General features: G+C 39.4%; 1 protein-coding gene and 1 non-coding gene across 2 annotated transcripts; one reads left to right on the top strand and one right to left on the bottom strand.

The window, feature by feature from the left end:
* Positions 1 to 89: 89 nt before the first annotated feature.
* LOC125003490 (NACHT, LRR and PYD domains-containing protein 1-like) lies at positions 90 to 15,062 on the top strand. The gene is made up of 19 exons (XM_047577454.1): positions 90 to 333; positions 414 to 587; positions 685 to 725; positions 842 to 912; positions 1,113 to 1,141; positions 2,128 to 2,168; positions 2,284 to 2,351; positions 2,613 to 2,668; positions 4,632 to 4,675; positions 4,837 to 4,916; positions 5,112 to 5,167; positions 7,798 to 8,012; positions 8,173 to 8,423; positions 9,226 to 9,339; positions 9,655 to 9,796; positions 11,819 to 11,884; positions 12,303 to 12,395; positions 14,455 to 14,553; positions 14,953 to 15,062. The coding sequence occupies exons 1-19, from the start codon at positions 122 to 124 to the stop codon at positions 15,060 to 15,062; spliced, it is 1,962 nt and encodes a 653-aa protein (XP_047433410.1). The 5' UTR covers positions 90 to 121.
* A 5,735-nt stretch (positions 15,063 to 20,797) lies between these two features.
* trnaq-cug lies at positions 20,798 to 20,869 on the bottom strand. The gene has a single exon. It is a non-coding gene; the product is annotated as a tRNA-Gln (tRNA).
* Between the last annotated feature and the right edge of the window lie 10 nt (positions 20,870 to 20,879).

Raw genomic sequence — 20,879 nt, 5'->3', positions numbered from 1 at the left:
AATGAATTTAGTCATGTTTAATGTCCAGGCTTCTTCAATAAACACTGTAGTGTGTTGACATATTCCACACAAATTAATGTATGTACACAGTGAGTCGTTACAGACCTATTATTCATTCTAAATGAATAAACTTAATTACTGTTTCTGTTCTTTATTCAGACTGTGCTCCTGTAGCTTAACAAAGAACAGTTGTGATTCTCTGGCCTCAGCTCTGAAGTCCAGACCTTTTTTTCTTCAAGAACTAGACCTGAGTCAAAATCAGCTACAAGATATTGGGATCATGTTGCTCTCTGATGGACTGAAGAGTCCTCGCTGCAGACTGAAAACTCTGAGGTAGATAATTTATTTTTCATCCCCGAGTTAAATGTGAAAAGTTTGAGTATTTTTGTGTTCAAAGTGTCGTCTCCCTGCAGGTTGAGATCTTGTCTGCTCTCAGACTCTGGCTGTATCGGTCTGGTCTCAGCTCTGGAGTCTCAGCTCCCTCATCTCATGGAGGTGGACCTCAGTGGAAATGAGCTGCAGGAGAGAGGAAAGAGAGTCCTGCTTGGACTTGTGAAACTTCCAGGCTGTAGAATAAGGTCTCTAAGGTCAGTAGAAGGTTGGATTCACCGTCACCTCAGTGCTCACTTTGGTTGTTTATGCTGGATTCAGTTCAGTGTTGACTGTGTTGATTTGTACCCACAGAGTGGGAGACGGACAGGACTTGGTTAAACGTGTTCGTGCAGGTGTGTATTCACAAAAAGATCTCATTCATGTTGTATCCCACAGCTACAAAGCACTGTACCTTTAGAAAGTGTGCAAACAGAGAAAATACACACATTTTTCACTATATTCTTGACAGGATGGCTGACTTTTGGTGCCAAACTACGCAAAACATCTGGAACGGATGAGACAGAGTCGTTGAAGCTGCAGGTGAGAGCCAAGAGTTTCCTAACTTTATTCAGTGGTAGTGAGTCTGAAAGCATCTAATTAACTGTTTAAACTTTAAAATAATCCTGGATGTATTTTGACTGACATCATAATCCTATATCAGTGTGTGAAATACTGTGTGGTCGTAGCACTTAACTGAAATCCTACTGATAAAGACTTTTCTTTGTCTTTCTGTAATCCAGGGACCATCAGATATCAGCACCACAGACCGGTAATAATATCACTGAATACCATCAACATCCGAGTTAGCTGTTCTCTCTCACTGCATGCAGAACACGGTCTACTGAGAGTAAAGTGGGGATGATTTCTAAAATAACTAGAGTAATGCACTGAGTAATTTGTATGAAGTTAATTATTAGCGTTAATGATTAATTATGAGTAATTAATAACTGATATAGATGATGATGTGACTGTGCAGTGGTCAGCAGTCACCTCAACACAAGACGGTTTTGGGTTCAAACTCGTAGGCATGTTACATGTTCTCCCTCTTCTTCTTCACATGAAGACATTCGTGCATCGTCCTGTATGTACACAATGTTATGCTCTCAAGATTAATCTCCAAAAAAAAAGGACAAAAACATCAGTGGATTTTTGTACTTGTCCATAAAGTAGACAAAGAGAACACAACCAAACAAAGGAAAACAACATATTATGCTTTTGTGTTTATTCAAGAGAATGAATCATTCATTCATATTTGTTTTTTGTTAAAGTCAGTGTCTCCTTGTTTCCAGTATCTGCTGTGAGCTCCTTGTAACTAAATGTTTCTGGTAACTGCTGATCAGTGTCGACAGCAGCTTGGAGGAATTTCTCTTCACATTCAGCTCATGGACTCATGTCCTGACATTTTCTTTTAGAGTTCACTGGTAGAGTTCACTGGTAGAGTTCAGAATCAATGGATTTTAATTAGGTGTAATTAACCTGTTATTCCAGAAGTGCACCTACTTTTGAACTCACAGATATGTTATATTAGCGCCTTTATTAGGGTGGGGCCCAAATGTTTTTTTGTTTTTTAGATGAAGGGCTTTTATTGTTGTTTTTTGTAGTTTCTCATCTTCTTTTACAGCTTGTTGACCCTCCTCTGATCTTCTTGAGTAAAGACTATACATTTACTACTGCAAGTGTGTTGTGGTCACCTCCCTTCTCTAAAAGTGGCCACAGGTCCACTTGAGTATTAACTGTGTTGATTTGTACCCACAGAGTGAAGAAGGGACACATGTTGCCTCGAACTGTTACTATACGTACGTATTCACAAAAGATCTCATTCATGTTGTACCCCACAGCCACAAAGCTCTGTACCTTTAGAAAATGTGCAAGAAGAGAAAATACACTAATTTTTCCATATATTCTCATCAGGGCGGGGGTCTGGTTCTGATGCCAAACTACGCAGAAAATCTGAAGCAGATAAGAAAACATTGATGGAGGTGAGAGCTGAGCACTTCCTAACTTTATTCAGTGGTAGTGAGTCTGTGTTTATTTGAAGCTACTTCTTATTCATGGTTATTATTCATGGATGTGACCCATTGTAATTAATGGACTCAGCTGTAATGTAGATATTCTACGTGTCAGACACATTGGAAATTGGTGCAAAATCTGAGAACTGGAGTGTTGACTTACATCTTTAATATTGAGGCTTTCAGCAGCATCACATTCACATTACACTCAAACTGTTTTTCCTTCTCCAGGCTGACTCATATTCATATTTTCCATTCATGACGTTTGGAACACGGGCCCTACCCAGGTGAGAATATCATGAAACGATAATAAATTAAAAATCATATAAATGTTGTTAAGTGTTAATAAATATAAATGAAATAGACTGTTCAGTGTGGTAAACAACTACACCTCTTATATCGACCACATTCATATAGGTTAATACAAATCCCTGCAGCCTCTAATGCATCAGTTCTCTGATGCTGGAATCCAGTGTTGGTTCATCTCCAAACATGACGATGCCCAAACATTTAAACCAAACTATTCTACTTTGGTCTCATGTGTCCACTACTCATGAGACAAATAGTCTTGTCGAAATGTCTTTGTGGACAGAGAGCAGTGTCTTGTTGACCCTCCTCTGATCTTCTTGAGTAAAGACTATACATTTACTACGGCAAGTGTGTTGTGGTCACCTCCCTTCTCTAAAAGTGGCCACAGGTCCACTTGAGTGAGCATATCATGATATGATAATAAATCAAATAATGTACAAGTATTAATAGATAGAAACAAAGATGGTTGTTTACTATGGAGGACCAATTCTGCCACAATAAAATGAATATATGCCATAAATGATATTTATTTATTTATCCATTTATTTATTTATTTAGTTAGTTATTGATTTATTGACTTAAGCATGCACAACGAAATGTTGCAGATGAGGAGGCTGTCCACACTGGCTGAATTCTTCCACTACTAGTTGATCGGAGTGTACAGATCGACTGCACATGCTTTGCTTTTCACAGGCAGCCTGGTAGTTTGATTTGAAATGGTGCAGTGACGGCAAGCAGGAGTGGAAGTGCTTAGCTGATGTGGCAGAAAGACAGAACACTGTCAGTCAGGACTATTAACCTTTTGCAGTGGACCCTGTCTGATAGCCTGTTGCATTTAGCATCATACACCGGCATAACCGTCGACCCTCAGATATTTGGAGGAAGCGATGCATCGCTTGACTGTGTCTGTCTGCCACACGGTCGGATGCCCAGTATCTCAGGTTCAACACTTGTGTTGGTGTAAGCTCCTCAGCATCCTGGTTTGAAGTCGCCTGGTCGCCTGCATTAGCTTCCATAGACATAATAAAGAATTGTGAGAGAGCATCGACTGCTACCACGCTCTTTTACTTAATTAAAAATAGAAGAAATAATATCTGATTCTCTGATTATAATTGTTTAAACTTTATTTCAAACCAGCATGGTCCATAAAAACGCAGACAGTATTATCACTGTAACATGTAACACAAAGATATTTGAAATACATAAATACATCTGTAACATTAAGTTATTCACACCAATATACAATATATGTACACACACACACTCACTCACACACACACACACACACACACACACACACACACACACACAACAATATATAATACATACATAGACATCAAGTGAAGTCAAGTCAACTTTATTGTCAATTCTGACACGTGCAACACAACACAGGATTGAAATTACCATCGTCAAAGGCCTATGATGTAAACGTTGAGAATATATTTAAATATAGAAGAAAAAAAATAAAAGGAAATATATCCTGTATACACAAAGTAGACAAAGGAGAACATGACATAGCACATGACAATATACATAAAGTGACTGATGCTAGCCTGAGTTGAATAGTGCATAAAGTATTGGTGGAATGAATGAATATATGTATCTACTGTACATATGTACACAGTCTTTTGAGCCATAGTCAGGGTGGTTAGCGTGGGTTGGTGAGCAGCAGGTTCAGCCACTGTGTTCACCCCCCTGATCTGCATAACATTTCATTGCACATGTACATCAATGAATAAATAAATAAATGGATAAATAAATAAATAGCATTTATGACATATATGTAGGTATTTATTTATTTAATGAATTATTTCTGGCATGTATTTAGGTATTTATTTATTTATTTATATTATTTACTGTGGTAGAATTGGTCCTCCTTAGTTTACAGTGTGTTAGACAACTACACCTCTTATATTAACCACACTGAATTTGCTCATATAGATTCCCTGCACTCTTGAATACACCTACTTATCCAGCTATACCTGGTAAGTATCCAAAATAGCTGGGTAAGAACTTGGTTGAACATTTCCTAAAATACTGCACTCAGGTTCCAGTTTTATTCATTTACACCAGAATATTTCCATTTAATATTATTATTTCTATCATTCTTCTATCAATCACTTAATGTTTTGTTGTTATTTTCCAGACTCATTAGATCTCTCACTGGATCCAAACAGAACAAAATCACAGCTTGATTCTACTGCGGACCAGGGACACAAAATAAATGTGAGAGTTTACAATTTGTTATTTTATTACTGTCCTGTATTCATTTTTATGTGGGTCTGTAGTTCACGTTCATGTGCGTTGAGTTTTCTGATTAAACCACGCACCAGCCTTAATTATTAATTAATATTTGATGTTTTGCACAGAACTACCTGTCTCCAATGTCTCAATAACTAATTGTGTCTTTTTAAAATTCAGACCCACACACTCTTTTCACCTGAACTCTTCAATGAACGTGAACATACGTCATACAGGTAATTCAGACAAATATCTTCCACTTAAATCCTTCTAAACGCAGACATTTTAAGTTTCAATTCAATGAACAAAAAATAAATGAGCAGAATTTAATGCAGAGTCTATTAGATACAGTCACAGTCCTATTACACAACATAAAGTTAAGTTAAAACATCACAGCCCCATTAAGTTATGTGAATGTTTTTCCTCCCTTTAAAACCAAGAACTGTGTGTGTGTGTGTATCTATAGCTGTAATAACATAAAGTTACCTGTGTGTTTGAGTGTGTTCGTGTGTGGGAGAGGAGTGCATGCATGCGCAATTGCGCATGTGTGTGTAACTGTAATCACAAAATTACCTGTGTTGTGTGTGTGCAGGGAGGAGTGTGTGTTGTTGTAACATAAATGTGTGGGACACAGGGATCAGCTGTATTAACAGCAGAAACATCAAGAGGAGTCCCTGATTAATGAACTGGTCCCAGCTGTGGCTCTGGCCTGAAGATCAGAGGTTGCCATGACAACTTTGGGTAGTTGTCAATGACAACAGAGGCGCACTGGGCAGGGACAGAGAGAAACGTGAAGAAAAAGGTTGATATTTTCCCTGTGCGCTAGTCTCACATTTGGGCTTTCAGTGACAGCAACAACAGTAGCTCCTATCAGAAAAACTTGTAAACCGCAGGCGTTGTAAGACCTTCCTGAAGACTTTGATGTTTTTTGTCTTTCTATAGTAAATATTTTGGAGACACGTGCGAGTTTAAAACAGAGGTCCCTTCTGCTTCTCTCAGAAAATCTGCACTGCATTAGATTCAATGATGTGCAGAGAGCGACATGGCCGCACTCACAGGCTCACAGTCGCCGGGAGGAGCGTGGAAAGAGAAAAGTTTCAGGCAATTTCAGACAACGTCTCCCACTCGTAGTGTCAAGTAGGGGAGTTGAGGTGAGGACCCAAGTCCAGGACTACAGATGAGGCAGGCAGGGAATTCAAACAAAAGGTATTTAATAAATAACCAGCAGGAAAACCAAAATACAAAAATCAAAAAGGAATCATGGACATGGCATGGAAAAACATGGAACAAGACATGGAAACATGGAACCTGGTGTGGAGACATTAAACGACACGACAAGGAACAAAGGGAAGGCAGGGCTATAAAGACACACGAGGGCTGAGAAATGACAAGACACAGGTGAGACACATGATGACAATCAACAGAGGTGAAACCAATGAACAATCAAGGGACAAACAAGGAACACAGACAGGAACACTAGAACTTAACAAAATCAAACAGGAAACACACCATGACATGGACAGACATGACAAAACCACAAGGAAACATGACCGTCAGGAAACGAAGAAACTTGCCAAAATAAAACAGGAAACACAAAACATGATTCACAAAATAAAAGACAGACAAACCATGACACTAAGTAGTGATGTTATCCACTCTGACGCCAACATTCCGCACAATACTCACCCATTATAATGTCAAAGTTTCTCCAAAAATTATCAAAACGTGGATTAAAACAAGACTTGCGTCTACAGTTTGAAGTTTAAATGAAGTCTCTAGATGAAAGTATGCCTGAGCTGTATAGACGTTTGAAAAAGTCCATTGATTTTTCTTTTTTCGCTCTTTTTTTCGCCCGTCCCATTCATTCCAATGCAAAATTTGTAAGTCGTGAAAAACTTTGTGTTTTGTAGAGAAAAGTAATAGCACACTAATCCCCATCAAACTGCACGTTTTGATATGTATGGGATGAAAAAAGGGAGAAGGAGAAAAAAGAAGAAACATGCAGTATATCAAAACCCCGGTGCATTGCCCTGTGGATAGCAGGCTTTACAGAAGTGAATTAAACCATGGTATTGCGACGTCAGCAAAAATATTGCCACCATGAGCATCATAGAGTTTAGAAGCTGTTTCTGTACGTATTAATTACCTAAGTAAGTATTCATTCAAAAGTGTCTGTGTTTGGTGGATCAAATTTTAAAACTTGCCATTAGTTTTCAGGATGAAAAGTAAGTTAAATTAGAGGCACGTTCATGTAACAGGTCCCAGGCAGAGTACCTGTACACAGATAAGGTTCCTGTAAAACAGGAGAAAGTATTAGACAGACGACTGGTTGTTTTCTGTTCGATGTAGCTTCGCTCAGTAGAATTTATTTGCAAAATATCTCTTTTCTTTTTCTTTTTTTCATATCCAAGTGTCCTTTACCAGTACAACATCAATAATATCAGAAACAAAAATTGTTGTTTTCAAAATTGTTTAAAAGACAGACAACTCTTTTTCACAATGCCAAATATTGTTTTCAGTGCCAAAGATTCTGTTTTCAAAGCCAGTGTTCTGGCTCCTTATTCTTCAGGTTGCGTTTACTGTTGTTTCAGTGAACTTGAAAAATCTCTGCTCACTCACCCGGTCTGTACATGTACCTCAGAAACATTACCTGTCTATCTCTCACCCCCACTGCAGCTGAAACACTCATCCACTCTTTCATCACTTCCAGACTGGACTACTGCAATAGCCTCCCCTACGGTCTACCTTCCACCATGAGAGAACCTCTTTTTCAGTCTACATTCATCTGAACACACTACAAAGACAAGATATTTCATGTTCAAATTGATAAGCTTTATTTATACATTGTCTGTGTTGTGTTGTACAGATTTAGGAGCTGGTCTGCAGGTGTGTTCCAGTGTAAATTGACCAGACTGGTGTTTAAGATGACTCGGGCTGGTGAGCTGATGTACTGGATCATCCAGTGGGACGAGGACCTCCTCAACTCAGCTGGAAAGACCCCTGCAGGTCCACTCTTTAGCATAAGTTGTTCTGAGGGTTCTGTTTCTCAGCTGCACCTCCCACACTGTGGAAATCTACCTGGTAAGTATGTCCAGTATGGATCTCCAAAATAAATAAAGGATTATCTTGTCTTATTCTTTATTTTTCTAAATGACATGGAGTCAGAGGACTCATGAGGTTGGGTAAATGGTGCCCTGTCCTGTGTCTTACAGCTTTGCTTCTGCTTTTGTTTTTGCTGAAGGTCTCTCCGTGGTCCACATTAGTAATGATGGGATGAGCATCCTTCAGCCCCTGGAGATCACAGCCTCTCACGTGGTTGTGGATGTACCTCACTTATCTGCCTTTGGCTTGGTGTGGGATATCATCAAACGCCTTCTAAACATCCAGATACAAATATGTGGACAAGTGCTGTTGTTCCACCGACCGCCGTACAAGAATCAAAGCCAAAAGCTCAACGTGTTTCTGCTGCCAGAAAATGTGCCACTGCAGGAGGTGAGAGCATTGAAGATACAATCTTTATTTTAGGTTCTGACCATGGACCGTATGAAGATGGAGGCGGAACAGCTCCTCTAAACTGAAGCCAAAACAGTAGATCTCCCCCCGGCGACTGGCTGCAGTACAGGTCATAAGCCACGCCCCCTCCATGCTAGTGGGCGGGGCATGGGTCAAACTAAAACAGTAAAATACTCTTCACATACATATTTACAAGGAAGATTTTCAGTTATTTTAGGTTGTTAATATAATATTGATGAATGTTCAAGTGTCAGTTGTTTCGATAAGTCTCGTTTTAATTATTTGATGCTAAAGAAACAGGATGTGACATCATAGCGACCACCAGTTACCATGCCAACTGCTCCGTAAAGCGGCCCCACAGGACCATGAGAGATGTTAAAAAAAAATTAAAATAGGTACATTTCCAACATTTTCGAGCGTAGTGTCTGGAGGAAGTGTGGGTGGGGCATCAATTTCATGGCTCCGCCCTCGGACCGTACTGATCAGGCTCTGGCTCCAAAGTCACAAGTTGGCGCCGCCCTTATATCCAGGAAAAATATCATCAGTTTGACCAATGAGAGGAAGTTGCGTCCATATTTATATACAGTCTATGCTAGTGACACATTTCACTTTGCTTTGTATTTATTACCAGAGTGTTTATGGAAAGAATTGGGAATTTGTTTTCTGTTTTACCAGTGTGGTTGGAGATTCCTCTTTTATAGAACTCTGTTGCTAAGTGTGATGCGAAGAAGGTACTCTTCCTTAAAATGTCCAACTAAATCATCTCCAAATTCTACTGAAGGTGAAATGCCAGCAGAAGATGGCGGAGTACATCGAGGCGACTTCCTTTTGTCTGCTAACTACAGGCCAGTTTTATAGTCTTCTCTGTCCTGAGGCCCACACGATACAGCCTGAGGTGAGTAGGTCACACTCAGCTTGGAGAAAAGTTACTCAGAGCTAATTCAAAAGAACTCAAAAGACTATGAACATGAGTGGAGGGTAGAAGATGGAGCTTGCCAGACAACTAGCAACCTGTGAGGACGTCTACCTTTCACTGTAAGCCTTGACATAATCATTTAAACCAGTGAGTTATTTAGAAATCCTCACGTGTACAGTTGATTGTCATCAATGGAGAAATTAGCTACAGAGACCAGTGTGTTGTATTGTGTTGTGGAAATATTTCAGCTGTTAAAAACCTCAGTTCATTAACAACATTGGTATAATTTTACAGCGAGCTCTGTTTGACCTGAAGTATGGACCAAACTACCACCCAACATTTGATATTCGAATGACTCCGAACACAAAGGAAGTTACTGTGAGAGTCCGAGACCAAGAGGAGAGACATGTCTGGGCGTATCGTGCTGAACTACCTGGTAAAGAAGGCTTGAGTATTAGTTACTACACCGTTCAGCCATAACATTATGACCACTGACAGGAGAAGTAAATAACATTTGAACCATCTTTTGTCAGTTCAGTGATCTGCTGGGAAACTTTTGGATCTGGAATTCATTCATGTGGATGTTACTTAGACAATATTAAAAGGTCATAATGTTATGTCAGATGGGTGTATTAAATAATTGTTGAATAATTGTGCTCTATAAACATGAGTGGCTCTTCTATTAGCAAAGCGATTTTGAAATGTTTGCAATTTTAGCTGAAATTGGAGCCTTTCACATATTTTAGTTTCATTTAAAACACACAGTAGCAGGTCCACTTCCTGAGTTTTAGCGTTTAACTCAGAAGTAGACCTGCACTTTGAGATTGTAGTGATCTGTTGGGACAATATGGTTCTATGAGGTCTTTCAGATATGATGGAACTAGGAGGAGGAGGATTTTAAATTCAATTCTAGATTTTGAAGGGAGTCAATGAAGAGAAGCTAAAACTGGGGTAATTTGATCTCTCTTGCATATTCCTGTCAGTGCTCTTGTTGCAGCATTTTGAATCAATCAGAGGCTTTTTAAAGAGCTATTTGGAGTCAGACAGTGTTGACAGACATGAGTTACAATAATCCAGCCTGGAAGACACAAATGCATGAACTACTTTTTCCGCATCGCTCTGAGAAAGGATGTTCCTAATTTTGATGATATTATGAAGGTGAAAGAAAGCAGTCCTGGTCACCTGCTTTATGTGAAAATTAAAGGACATATCCTGGTCAAATATAACACCAAGGGTTTTCACAGAAATACTGGAGGCCAAGCTAATGCCATCCAACAAAACCAGGTGATAATGAATTTCTGCCATTTTTAGGTCCAAATATAATGACTTCTGTTTTGTCTGAGTTTAAGAAGAGAAAGTTACAGGTCATCCAAGCCTTTATGTCTTTAAGGCATGCTTGGAGTTTAACCAGCTGATTAGTTTCATCTGGTTTCATGGATAAATATAGTTGGGTGTCATCTGCGTAGCAATGGAAGTTAATAAAATTGGCCAAATTTCCAGAGAAAGGAGGAGCACCCACCAAGGTGGGGGGTGAACTCCATCTCGTCATCATCATTCCCATCATCTCTATTACCTACTGATGGTGTCTAGGCTAATTAGCTGGTGTTTTATTTCTGTGGCCAGGCTAATTGTATCTTGTTTCTGACATAGGCAGAAGGATGAGGTGTCTGGTCTGAGTGTAGTTGCATTCCCATCATCTCTATTACCTGCTGCTGGTGGCTAGGCTAATAAGCTGGGGTTTTATTTCTGTGGCTCGGTTAGTTAGTAGCTGACCACTGGTCTGCTGGTTGGTTGTCCAGTTGGACCTAGTTTCTGAAGGAGTTATGCCTTAGATCATGGCACAAGGGACTGTAACATCTCGTCACGTGTATTAATGAATATGTCTATTCTGACCAGGCTTTCCTCAGAAAGAGTTCCAATTTTCAATGTAGGTCACGTCGTTGGCTGGACGCCACTGAAATTAAATGAACAAGTTGAAATATTGGTCTTTGTTTGAACATGGCGTCAACATGTATCCAGATGAAGTGTGCAGTAAATGTTTTCACACCAACATTAAATGCATCTAAAGAGACCATCTGAGCTTTGACCTCAGTTCTACGGCCTGTAACCAAATAAAATCTCAATCATTAGAGACACAGTGGGATATATACAGAGCTGCTGTCCCCAAATAAAGGTTCACCATCTACTGTTGTTTAAGAACCATGAACAGCGTCCTTTGTTGTGTACGTGGGACATAATGAGCAACAACACATTGATCTCAGCTCTGACGTTTTTTTAGATTTTAGAAACCTGCACAAATTGCAGATTATAACCATAACACGCGAAGCAGTGAAACAAAATCTCTCTGTCATTTAAAATGTCTGTTCATGTATGATAATACCAGGTGTTCCAGTCTTCTCTGTTTACACCTGTTACTAACATGCACTAAACTAACCCAGTACTACTCGTTTGGTTTCAGGCCAGACAATCCACACTATAACCAGTGACTCAGCCTATTCACTCCATGGACGAGTAACAGATGCAGGTGAGCAACAATTTGTTTAGAAAAAAAAAATACAAAAAATAAGTGTCTATGGAGCTTTAGTGACAAGAAAACAAAGACATTTACATTTTGTGAATTTCTTTATTGCCCCATGTTCATGTTTTTCCGAGCTGATCAATAATTTTAAATTATTTTCTCTTATTTTTTAATCGACAACCACCTCTGTCCCTTTCATATTATACCGTCTAGAGATTCTTCCAAGTTCCACATTGCTCCTGCTCCATCTATAGTCAAATATCCTCTATACCCGTTTATGTTACTGGCTGCTTAATGGTAACTTCTAATTGTTCTAAATTAAAATAAAATGATTGTGAATTGCATACGTACATGTACGTACTGTATGTCGTCTATTTACCCCAGAGTGCATCCTTCACAGTCTTGTGTTTATTTTATGGTTCAGATGTACAAGCAGCTCCAGCCTTCAGTCTCCTGTCAGCCCAACCTCCATCCACTGAGCCAGGATCATCGTCTCTGGTCACAAGTGACAGAAGAGGTGAGCAACACTGTTAGAGATCATTGTAAATGACAGAGATTCTGCAACATTGTGTTGATTTTAATTTAATTTAAAACACACATTAGTGTGTCCACTTCCTGACTTTTAGCTGTGATCATGCAGCCTACAGTATACTCAATTATATACATAACTAGAAAATACACTTTGGGAAATTTTGAAGGGGCTACAGGGGGCTAATGCCGGGAGTATCGTCTCTGTCAACATGGGAATTACCACACTTTGCCTGCATTTAGCACAATTAGCGTATGGTTAGCACAGTTAGCTCACAGTTAGACTGTGTGTGAGAGAGTAATGCGCACGAAAGTGTGTATCCTAGTACTCTTCCTGAGTGTATCTGTAACTGTAAAAGCATGTATGTATGTATGTGTGTGGGTGGGTGAGGGTGAGAAGTGTGTGTGTGTTACTGTAATCACAAAGTTACCTATGTAGTGTGTGTGAGATATTAATGCGCGCTCTCGCGCGCATATTTGTGTGTCCTACTACTCTTCCTGTGTGTATTTGTAAGTGTAATAACATAAAGGTACCTGTGTGCTTGTGTGTGCGTGTGTGTATCTGTAATTACAAAGGTATCTGTGTGGGTGGGGAGGTGTGTGTGTTGGTGTGTGTTGTTGTAACATAAATGTATGTGACACAGGGATCAGCTGTATTAACAGCAGAGACAACTGATTAATGAACTGGTCTCAGCTGTGGCCCAGAGCTTCGGCTCGACGGAAGCGCGCACAGCCAGGACACAGAAAAGAGCTAGATTTCCCTCCTTTTCACTGTTCTCACATTTTGACTCACTGTGACAAAACGGTAGCTGCTATCAGAAAAACAAGCAGACCGTGGGTGTTGTAAGACCTTCCTGAAGACTTTGATATGCCTTTTGTCCTTCTAGAGTAAATATTTTGGACACACTCGCGAGTTTAAAACAAAGGTCCCTTCTCCTTCTCTCAGAAAATCTTTGCATTGGAGTGAATGGTGAGCAGGCAGGTACTTTACCACGAACAGACCCTCACAGTTTAAATTCTGTACGTCTCACTGCTTTGCCGAGCACATTGTGAGAGACACAACAGGTTTGTTTAAAACTGTGGAAAAAATCATGTGTCTAGTGTGTAAATTGTGGCTGCGACGAGCATGTAAAGAGAAAATTTTCAGGTAATTTCACACACGTTCTCAGTGTGAGAACGTGTGTGAAATTACCTGAAAAAAACATAGAGTCTATGTAGCAACATTCCACACTCTAAAACAAGATTCGAGAGAAATTTTTATGGTCATTGAACAGTGATTGATCAACAACAATAAGACGTATCAAAACGAGGAAATAATACACCAATACACAAGGCTGGTGTCTACATTTTAATGTTCAAATGAAGTCTGTAGGTGAAAGTATGCCTGAGAGGTAGACCTTTGAAAAACTGTGATTTTTGGGTGTTCTTTTTCAGCCGTCCCATTCATTTCCTATGGTAAATTTGTCGCAGGTAATTTTTTGCGACTTATGTCTCAAAAAAATTCGTATTTCGAAAAAACAAGTAATAGCACACTGATCCCGATTGAGCCGCACGTTTTGATATATAACTCGCCTTTCAGCTCTTCAAGCTGTTGGATGAGTTAAGGGACGAAAACGGGGAGAAAAAGGAATTTAAAAAAAGAAGAAGAAGAAACACACGGGATAGCAATAGGGGCTCAGGGCTTTGCTGCTGTAGACTGGGGGCTCGGGCATTGCCCCGTAGCCCCAAATAATAATAAGAAACACGCGAGATAACAATCGGGGCCTCTGGGCTTTGCCTAGCCCCTACTAGGCCTCAGGCGAAGCCCTGTAGCCCCTATTTAACAAGTTCCAGAGGGCTAATACTTGGAATATTGGTCTCTGTTTGAACATGGTGTCAACATGTATCCAGATGTAGTGTGCAGTGAATATTTTTTACACCAAGATTAAAATGCATCATCATTTAAAATGTCTGTTCATGTATAATAATACCAGGTGTACCAGCGTTCTCTGTTTACACCTGTTACTAACATGCACTAAACTAACCCGGTACTACTCGTTTGATTTTAGGTGGAAGGTCCTCCTCAGCTCCAGGCCCATCCAGCCAGTTAATCCACACTATAACCAGTGACTCAGCCTCATCAATGCATGGACTAGTAACAGATGGAGGTAAGCAACAATCTGTTTAGAAAAAGAAATGCAAAAAATAAGTGTCTATGGAGCTTTAGTGACAAGAAAACAAAGACATGTTCATGTTTTTTTCCAAGCTGATCAACAATTTTGAATTATTTTCTCTCTCTCTCTTTTTTTTTTTTTTAAATCAACAACCACCTCTGTCCCTTTCATATTATACTGTCTAGAGATTCTTCCAAGTGCCACATTTCTCCTGCTCCATCTATAGTCAAATATCCTCTATACCCGTTTATGTTACTGGCTGCTTAATGGTAACTTCTAATTGTTCTAAATTAAAATAAAACTGTGAATTGCATACGTACATGTACGTACTGTATGTCATCTATTTACCCCAGAGTGCATCCTTCACAGTCTTGTGTTTATTTTATGGTTCAGATGTACAAGCAGCTCCAGCCTTCAGTCTCTTGTCAGCCCAACCTCCATCCACTGAGCCGGGATCATCGTCTCTGGTCACAAGTGACAGAAGAGGTGAGCAACACTGTTAGAGATCATTGTAAATGAAATGAGATTCTGCAACATCGTGTTGATTTAATTTGAAACACACATTAGTGTGTCCACTTCCTGACTTTTAGCTGTGATCATGCAGACTACAGTATACTCAATTATATACATAACCAGAAAATACACTTTGGGAAATTTTGAAGGGGCTACAGGGGGCTAATGCCGGGAGTATCGTCTCTGTCAACATGGGAATTACCACACTTTGCCTGCATTTAGCACAATTAGCGTATGGTTAGCACAGTTAGCTCACAGTTAGACTGTGTGTGAGAGAGTAATGCGCACGAAAGCGTGTATCCTAGTACTCTTCCTGAGTGTATCTGTAACTGTAATAGCATTTATGTATGTGTGTGGGTGGGTGAGGGTGAGAAGTGTGTGTGTGTTACTGTAATCACAAAGTTACCTATGTAGTGTGTGTGAGATATTAATGCGCGCTCTCGCGCGCATGTTTGTGTGTCCTACTACTCTTCCTGTGTGTATTTGTAAGTGTAATAACATAAAGGTACCTGTGTGTTTGTGTGTGCGTGTGTGTATCTGTAATTACAAAGGTATCTGTGTGGGTGGGGAGGTGTGTGTGTTGGTGTGTGTAGAGACAACTGATTAATGAACTGGTCTCAGCTGTGGCCCAGAGCTTCGGCTCGACGGAAGCGCGCACAGCCAGGACACAGAAAAGAGCTAGATTTCCCTCCTTTTCACTGTTCTCACATTTTGACTCACTGTGACAAAACGGTAGCTGCTATCAGAAAAACAAGCAGACCGTGGGTGTTGTAAGACCTTCCTGAAGACTTTGATATGCCTTTTGTCCTTCTAGAGTAAATATTTTGGACACACTCGCGAGTTTAAAACAAAGGTCCCTTCTCCTTCTCTCAGAAAATCTTTGCATTGGAGTGAATGGTGAGCAGGCAGGTACTTTACCACAAACAGACCCTCACAGTTTAAATTCTGTACGTCTCACTGCTTTGCCGAGCACATTGTGAGAGACACAACAGGTTTGTTTAAAACTGTGGAAAAAAATCATGTGTCTAGTGTGTAAATTGTGGCTGCGACGAGCATGTAAAGAGAAAATTTTCAGGTAATTTCACACACGTTCTCAGTGTGAGAACGTGTGTGAAATTACCTGAAAAAAACATAGAGTCTATGTAGCAACATTCCACACTCTAAAACAAGATTCGAGAGAAATTTTTATGGTCATTGAACAGTGATTGATCAACAACAATAAGACGTATCAAAACGAGGAAATAATACACCAATACACAAGGCTGGTGTCTACATTTTAAAGTTCAAATGAAGTCTGTAGGTGAAAGTATGCCTGAGAGGTAGACCTTTGAAAAACTGTGATTTTTGGGTGTTCTTTTTCAGCCGTCCCATTCATTTCCTATGGTAAATTTGTCGCAGGTAATTTTTTGCGACTTATGTCTCAAAAAAATTCGTATTTCGGAAAAACAAGTAATAGCACACCGATCCCAATTGAGCCGCACGTTTTGATATATAACTTGCCTTTCAGCTCTTCAAGCTGTTGGATGAGTTAAGGGACGAAAACGGGGAGAAAAAGGAATTTAAAAAAAAAAGAAGAAACACACGGGATAGCAATAGGGGCTCAGGGCTTTTCTGCTGTAGACTGGGGGCTCGGGCGTTGCCCCGTAGCCCCAAATAATAATAAGAAACACGCGAGATAACAATCGGGGCCTCTGGGCTTTGCCTAGCCCCTACTAGGCCTCAGGCGAAGCCCTGTAGCCCCTATTTAACAAGTTCCAGAGGGCTAATACTTGGAATATTGGTCTCTGTTTGAACATGGTGTCAACATGTATCCAGATGTAGTGTGCAGTGAATATTTTTTACACCAAGATTAAAATGCATCATCATTTAAAATGTCTGTTCATGTATAATAATACCAGGTGTACCAGCGTTCTCTGTTTACACCTGTTACTAACATGCACTAAACTAACCCAGTACTACTCGTTTGATTTTAGGTGGAAGGTCCTCCTCAGCTCCAGGCCCATCCAGCCAGTTAATCCACACTATAACCAGTGACTCAGCCTCATCAATGCATGGACTAGTAACAGATGGAGGTAAGCAACAATCTGTTTAGAAAAAGAAATGCAAAAAATAAGTGTCTATGGAGCTTTAGTGACAAGAAAACAAAGACATGTTCATGTTTTTTTCCAAGCTGATCAACAATTTTGAATTATTTTCTCTCTCTCTCTCTCTTTTTTTTTTTTTTTAAATCAACAACCACCTCTGTCCCTTTCATATTATACTGTCTAGAGATTCTTCCAAGTGCCACATTTCTCCTGCTCCATCTATAGTCAAATATCCTCTATACCCGTTTATGTTACTGGCTGCTTAATGGTAACTTCTAATTGTTCTAAATTAAAATAAAACTGTGAATTGCATACGTACATGTACGTACTGTATGTCATCTATTTACCCCAGAGTGCATCCTTCACAGTCTTGTGTTATTTTATGGTTCAGATGTACAAGCAGCTCCAGCCTTCAGTCTCCTGTCAGCCCAACCTCCATCCACTGAGCCAGGATCATCGTCTCTGGTCACAAGTGACAGAAGAGGTGAGCAACACTGTTAGAGATCATTGTAAATGACAGAGATTCTGCAACATTGTGTTGATTTTAATTTAAATTAAAATACACATTAGTGGGTCCACTTCCTGACTTTTAGCTGTGATCATGCAGCCCACAGTACAGTACAGACTTAATTATATATATAATTAACAAGTTACAAAGGGTTAATACTTGGAATATTGGTCTCTGTTTGAACATGGTGTCAACATGTATCCAGATGAAGTGTGCAGTAAATATTTTTTACACCAAGATTAAAATGCACCTAAAGAGACCATCTGAGATTTGACCTCAGTTCTACGGCCTGTAACCAAATGAAATGTCCATCATTAGAGACACAGTAGGAAATGTATAGAGCTGCTGTCTCCAAACACTTTTGGTTTCAGGTGGAAGGTCCTTCTCAGCTCCAGGCCCATCCAGCCAGTTAACCCACACTATAACCAGGGACTCATCATCACTGCATGGACTAGTAACAGATGGAGGTGAGCAACAATTTGTTTAGTTAAAAACCTGTAGAAAATAACTGTCATTTACCTTTGGTGGATTCCCATGCTGACTTATTTAATGTATCCACTTGTTTATTTAAAAATGGACAAATACAGCGGTGCTCAAAATACTGTGTACGTGTTTGTAGATGAAGATATCTTCTAACTTGATGGACATCCACAGACAAAAAACATAAACACATATTAAAACATAAAAAATGAACATGATCTCATTCAATATGAAGTGAAGTGGTTGATGTTGTGATTGCAGTTCTGGACAGACAAGCCATCGGTAAGTTTGGCTGCAGCAATACTTGCTGTTTTTTGACAGCACAAATGATACTGCATCACCCGAACACATTTGCAATCCAACTATAATAATAATTCATACAATACCTGAGGATAAGTTCTTATTTATACTCCCAAATACTTATGATGCAAAGACCAAAGTTTATTATGGCAATGAAACATATTTCTTTTATCTTCCAGGTCCTCATCCGAGCTGCTACAATCCAAACTGGCCTCTGACTTCACATGTTCAAGAAGATAAGAAGCTGAAGTCTGTTCGGGTAGAGTTTATTAACAGAGTGTCTGATCCTGTTCTGAAGAATCTGCTGGATGAGCTTCTGCAGAAGGAGGTTATAAACAGTAGTGAACTGGAAGAGATGCAAGCTTTGCCTTCCAGGGAAGACAAAGCTAGAAAGCTGATCGACACCGTGGTGAAAAAAGGACCAGAGGCTTGTAAAGTCATGATCGACGCTTTCCGTATATTAGATCCATTTGTTTTTGAAACGCTGAATTTACACCGAAATTAAAATGAGCTTCAAATCTGTGTTTTTTGAAAACTCAAAAACATGGACGTCAGTGTTTTAAAAAATGCCTTGTTTATACTGGAACACACAGAGTTTTACATAACAAGTATCTGTATTCAGAGCATTTTATGTTGTTAATGATTTGTCAAATGCCTTTTTTATTTGTGGATAACACCTCTTGAATATTTTTCTATGTGAATTGACAAAATATGTCTGTTTTTAATAAATGCAATACATTGTTTTTAAATTATACACCGATCTTTGTGGTGTTCTTATTACTTTTATACTCCAAACAAATCAAACAATCCAGAGCTGTTAAATCTGGCTTATAGATTATATTATATTTTATATATTATTTATATAGTTTGATGCATGATAACAACTTGCATAATTAACACTGAAAATATATAGAAAGGACAGAAATAGCTACAGAGGAACTGAGGAGATTTACATTCAAAATCATATTCCTGTGAAACAAAGACAGGACCTTATGTTTAAAGACACTGAAGTGGTATGGATACAAGTATACTGACCTCATGTAAAACCAATGGATGCTGTTTGGACTAAATGAGCAGAGGGTCTCCACAACATTGACATGATACCTGAAACATCCACCCTCGTTTCATCTTCATCATTCTGGTAGATGGCAGCAGATTGTTCTGAAAAATGTCTCTGTACATGTTTCCATTCATCCTCCATTCAATTATATGAAGTTTGTCAGTAACATATGCAGAAAAACAGCTCCACACCATGATGTTCCCACCTCCAAACTTCACTGTTGGTATGGGGTTTTTGGGGTGGTGTGCAGTGCGTTTTGTCCTCCAAACATGGTGTGTGTTGTGGCATCCAAAGAGCTCTCATCTGACCAGACTATGTTCTCACAGTATTTTACAGGCTTGTCCAAATGTTTTGCAGCAAACTTTAAACGAGCTTCAACATGCTTTTTCTTCAGAAATGGAGTCTTGCGTGGTGAAGTGCATACAGGCCGTGGCTGCTTAATGTTTTCTTTGAAACAATTGTTTCTGCTAATTCCAGGTCTTTCTGAAGCTCTCCACAAGTGGTCCTTGGCTCTTGGACAACTCTTCTGGTAATTCTTTTCACTCGGGTTTACGAGTGAATGATGTTCTTTCCACTTCCGGATTATGGAAGGATTATACAGGGTTATACATCCGGATTATGTAACCAGTGTCATCAGAATGTTTTGCAACAATAAGGTTGTGAAGGTCTTGAGCCAGTTCTTTGCTTTTACCCATCATGAGATGTTCCTTGTGTGACACATTGGTGAGGACACACCTTTTTATAGGCTGTAGGCTTTTATAGGCTTGGACTGAACCAGCTGATATGCATTTGCACTGACGAGGGGCAGGATGGCTTTCTGATCACTGGTAGATTTCAGCTGGTGTCTTGGCTTTCCATGGCTTTTCCCACCTCCCTTTCTGCATGTGTTCAATATTTTCCCTCTGTTATTTTACATTATTACACATAACTTCATTTCTGAACTTATTTGTTTTGGTTTCTTTCTATGTATGGATTACTGGGGTTGTTACCAACACCAGGTGAAAATGTCATGTCAATGGCACCTTTAGAAATATGTTTACTATGAAAAATTGTGATGAGTTCAATACTTATTTTACCCGCTGTATATAAAAAATAGTAAAGAAGGTATTATTTACACGCTAAAGCGCTATTTACTGCTAAAGTTAAAATCTTGAAAAATAAAACACATATATTGTTTTTTAATGCAGCAGTGGAAAAAGTGTAGACATGTATTTCACAGGACTTTAAAATAGACAGTTAAGACATAACACTGTCTATATTACATAGGTGGGTTGTTACATGTTCAACGAGTTCTGGTTCCACCGAGATTTGAACTCGGATCACTGGATTCAGAGTCCAGAGTGCTAACCATTACACCATGGAACCACAAGGTACT

The sequence above is a fragment of the Mugil cephalus genome, chromosome 2 (genome assembly GCF_022458985.1).
Source record: "Mugil cephalus isolate CIBA_MC_2020 chromosome 2, CIBA_Mcephalus_1.1, whole genome shotgun sequence".
NCBI lineage: Eukaryota > Metazoa > Chordata > Actinopteri > Mugiliformes > Mugilidae > Mugil > Mugil cephalus.
The sequence above is the reverse complement of the archived record's forward strand: the minus strand, read 5'-3'. Positions and strand labels throughout refer to the sequence as shown.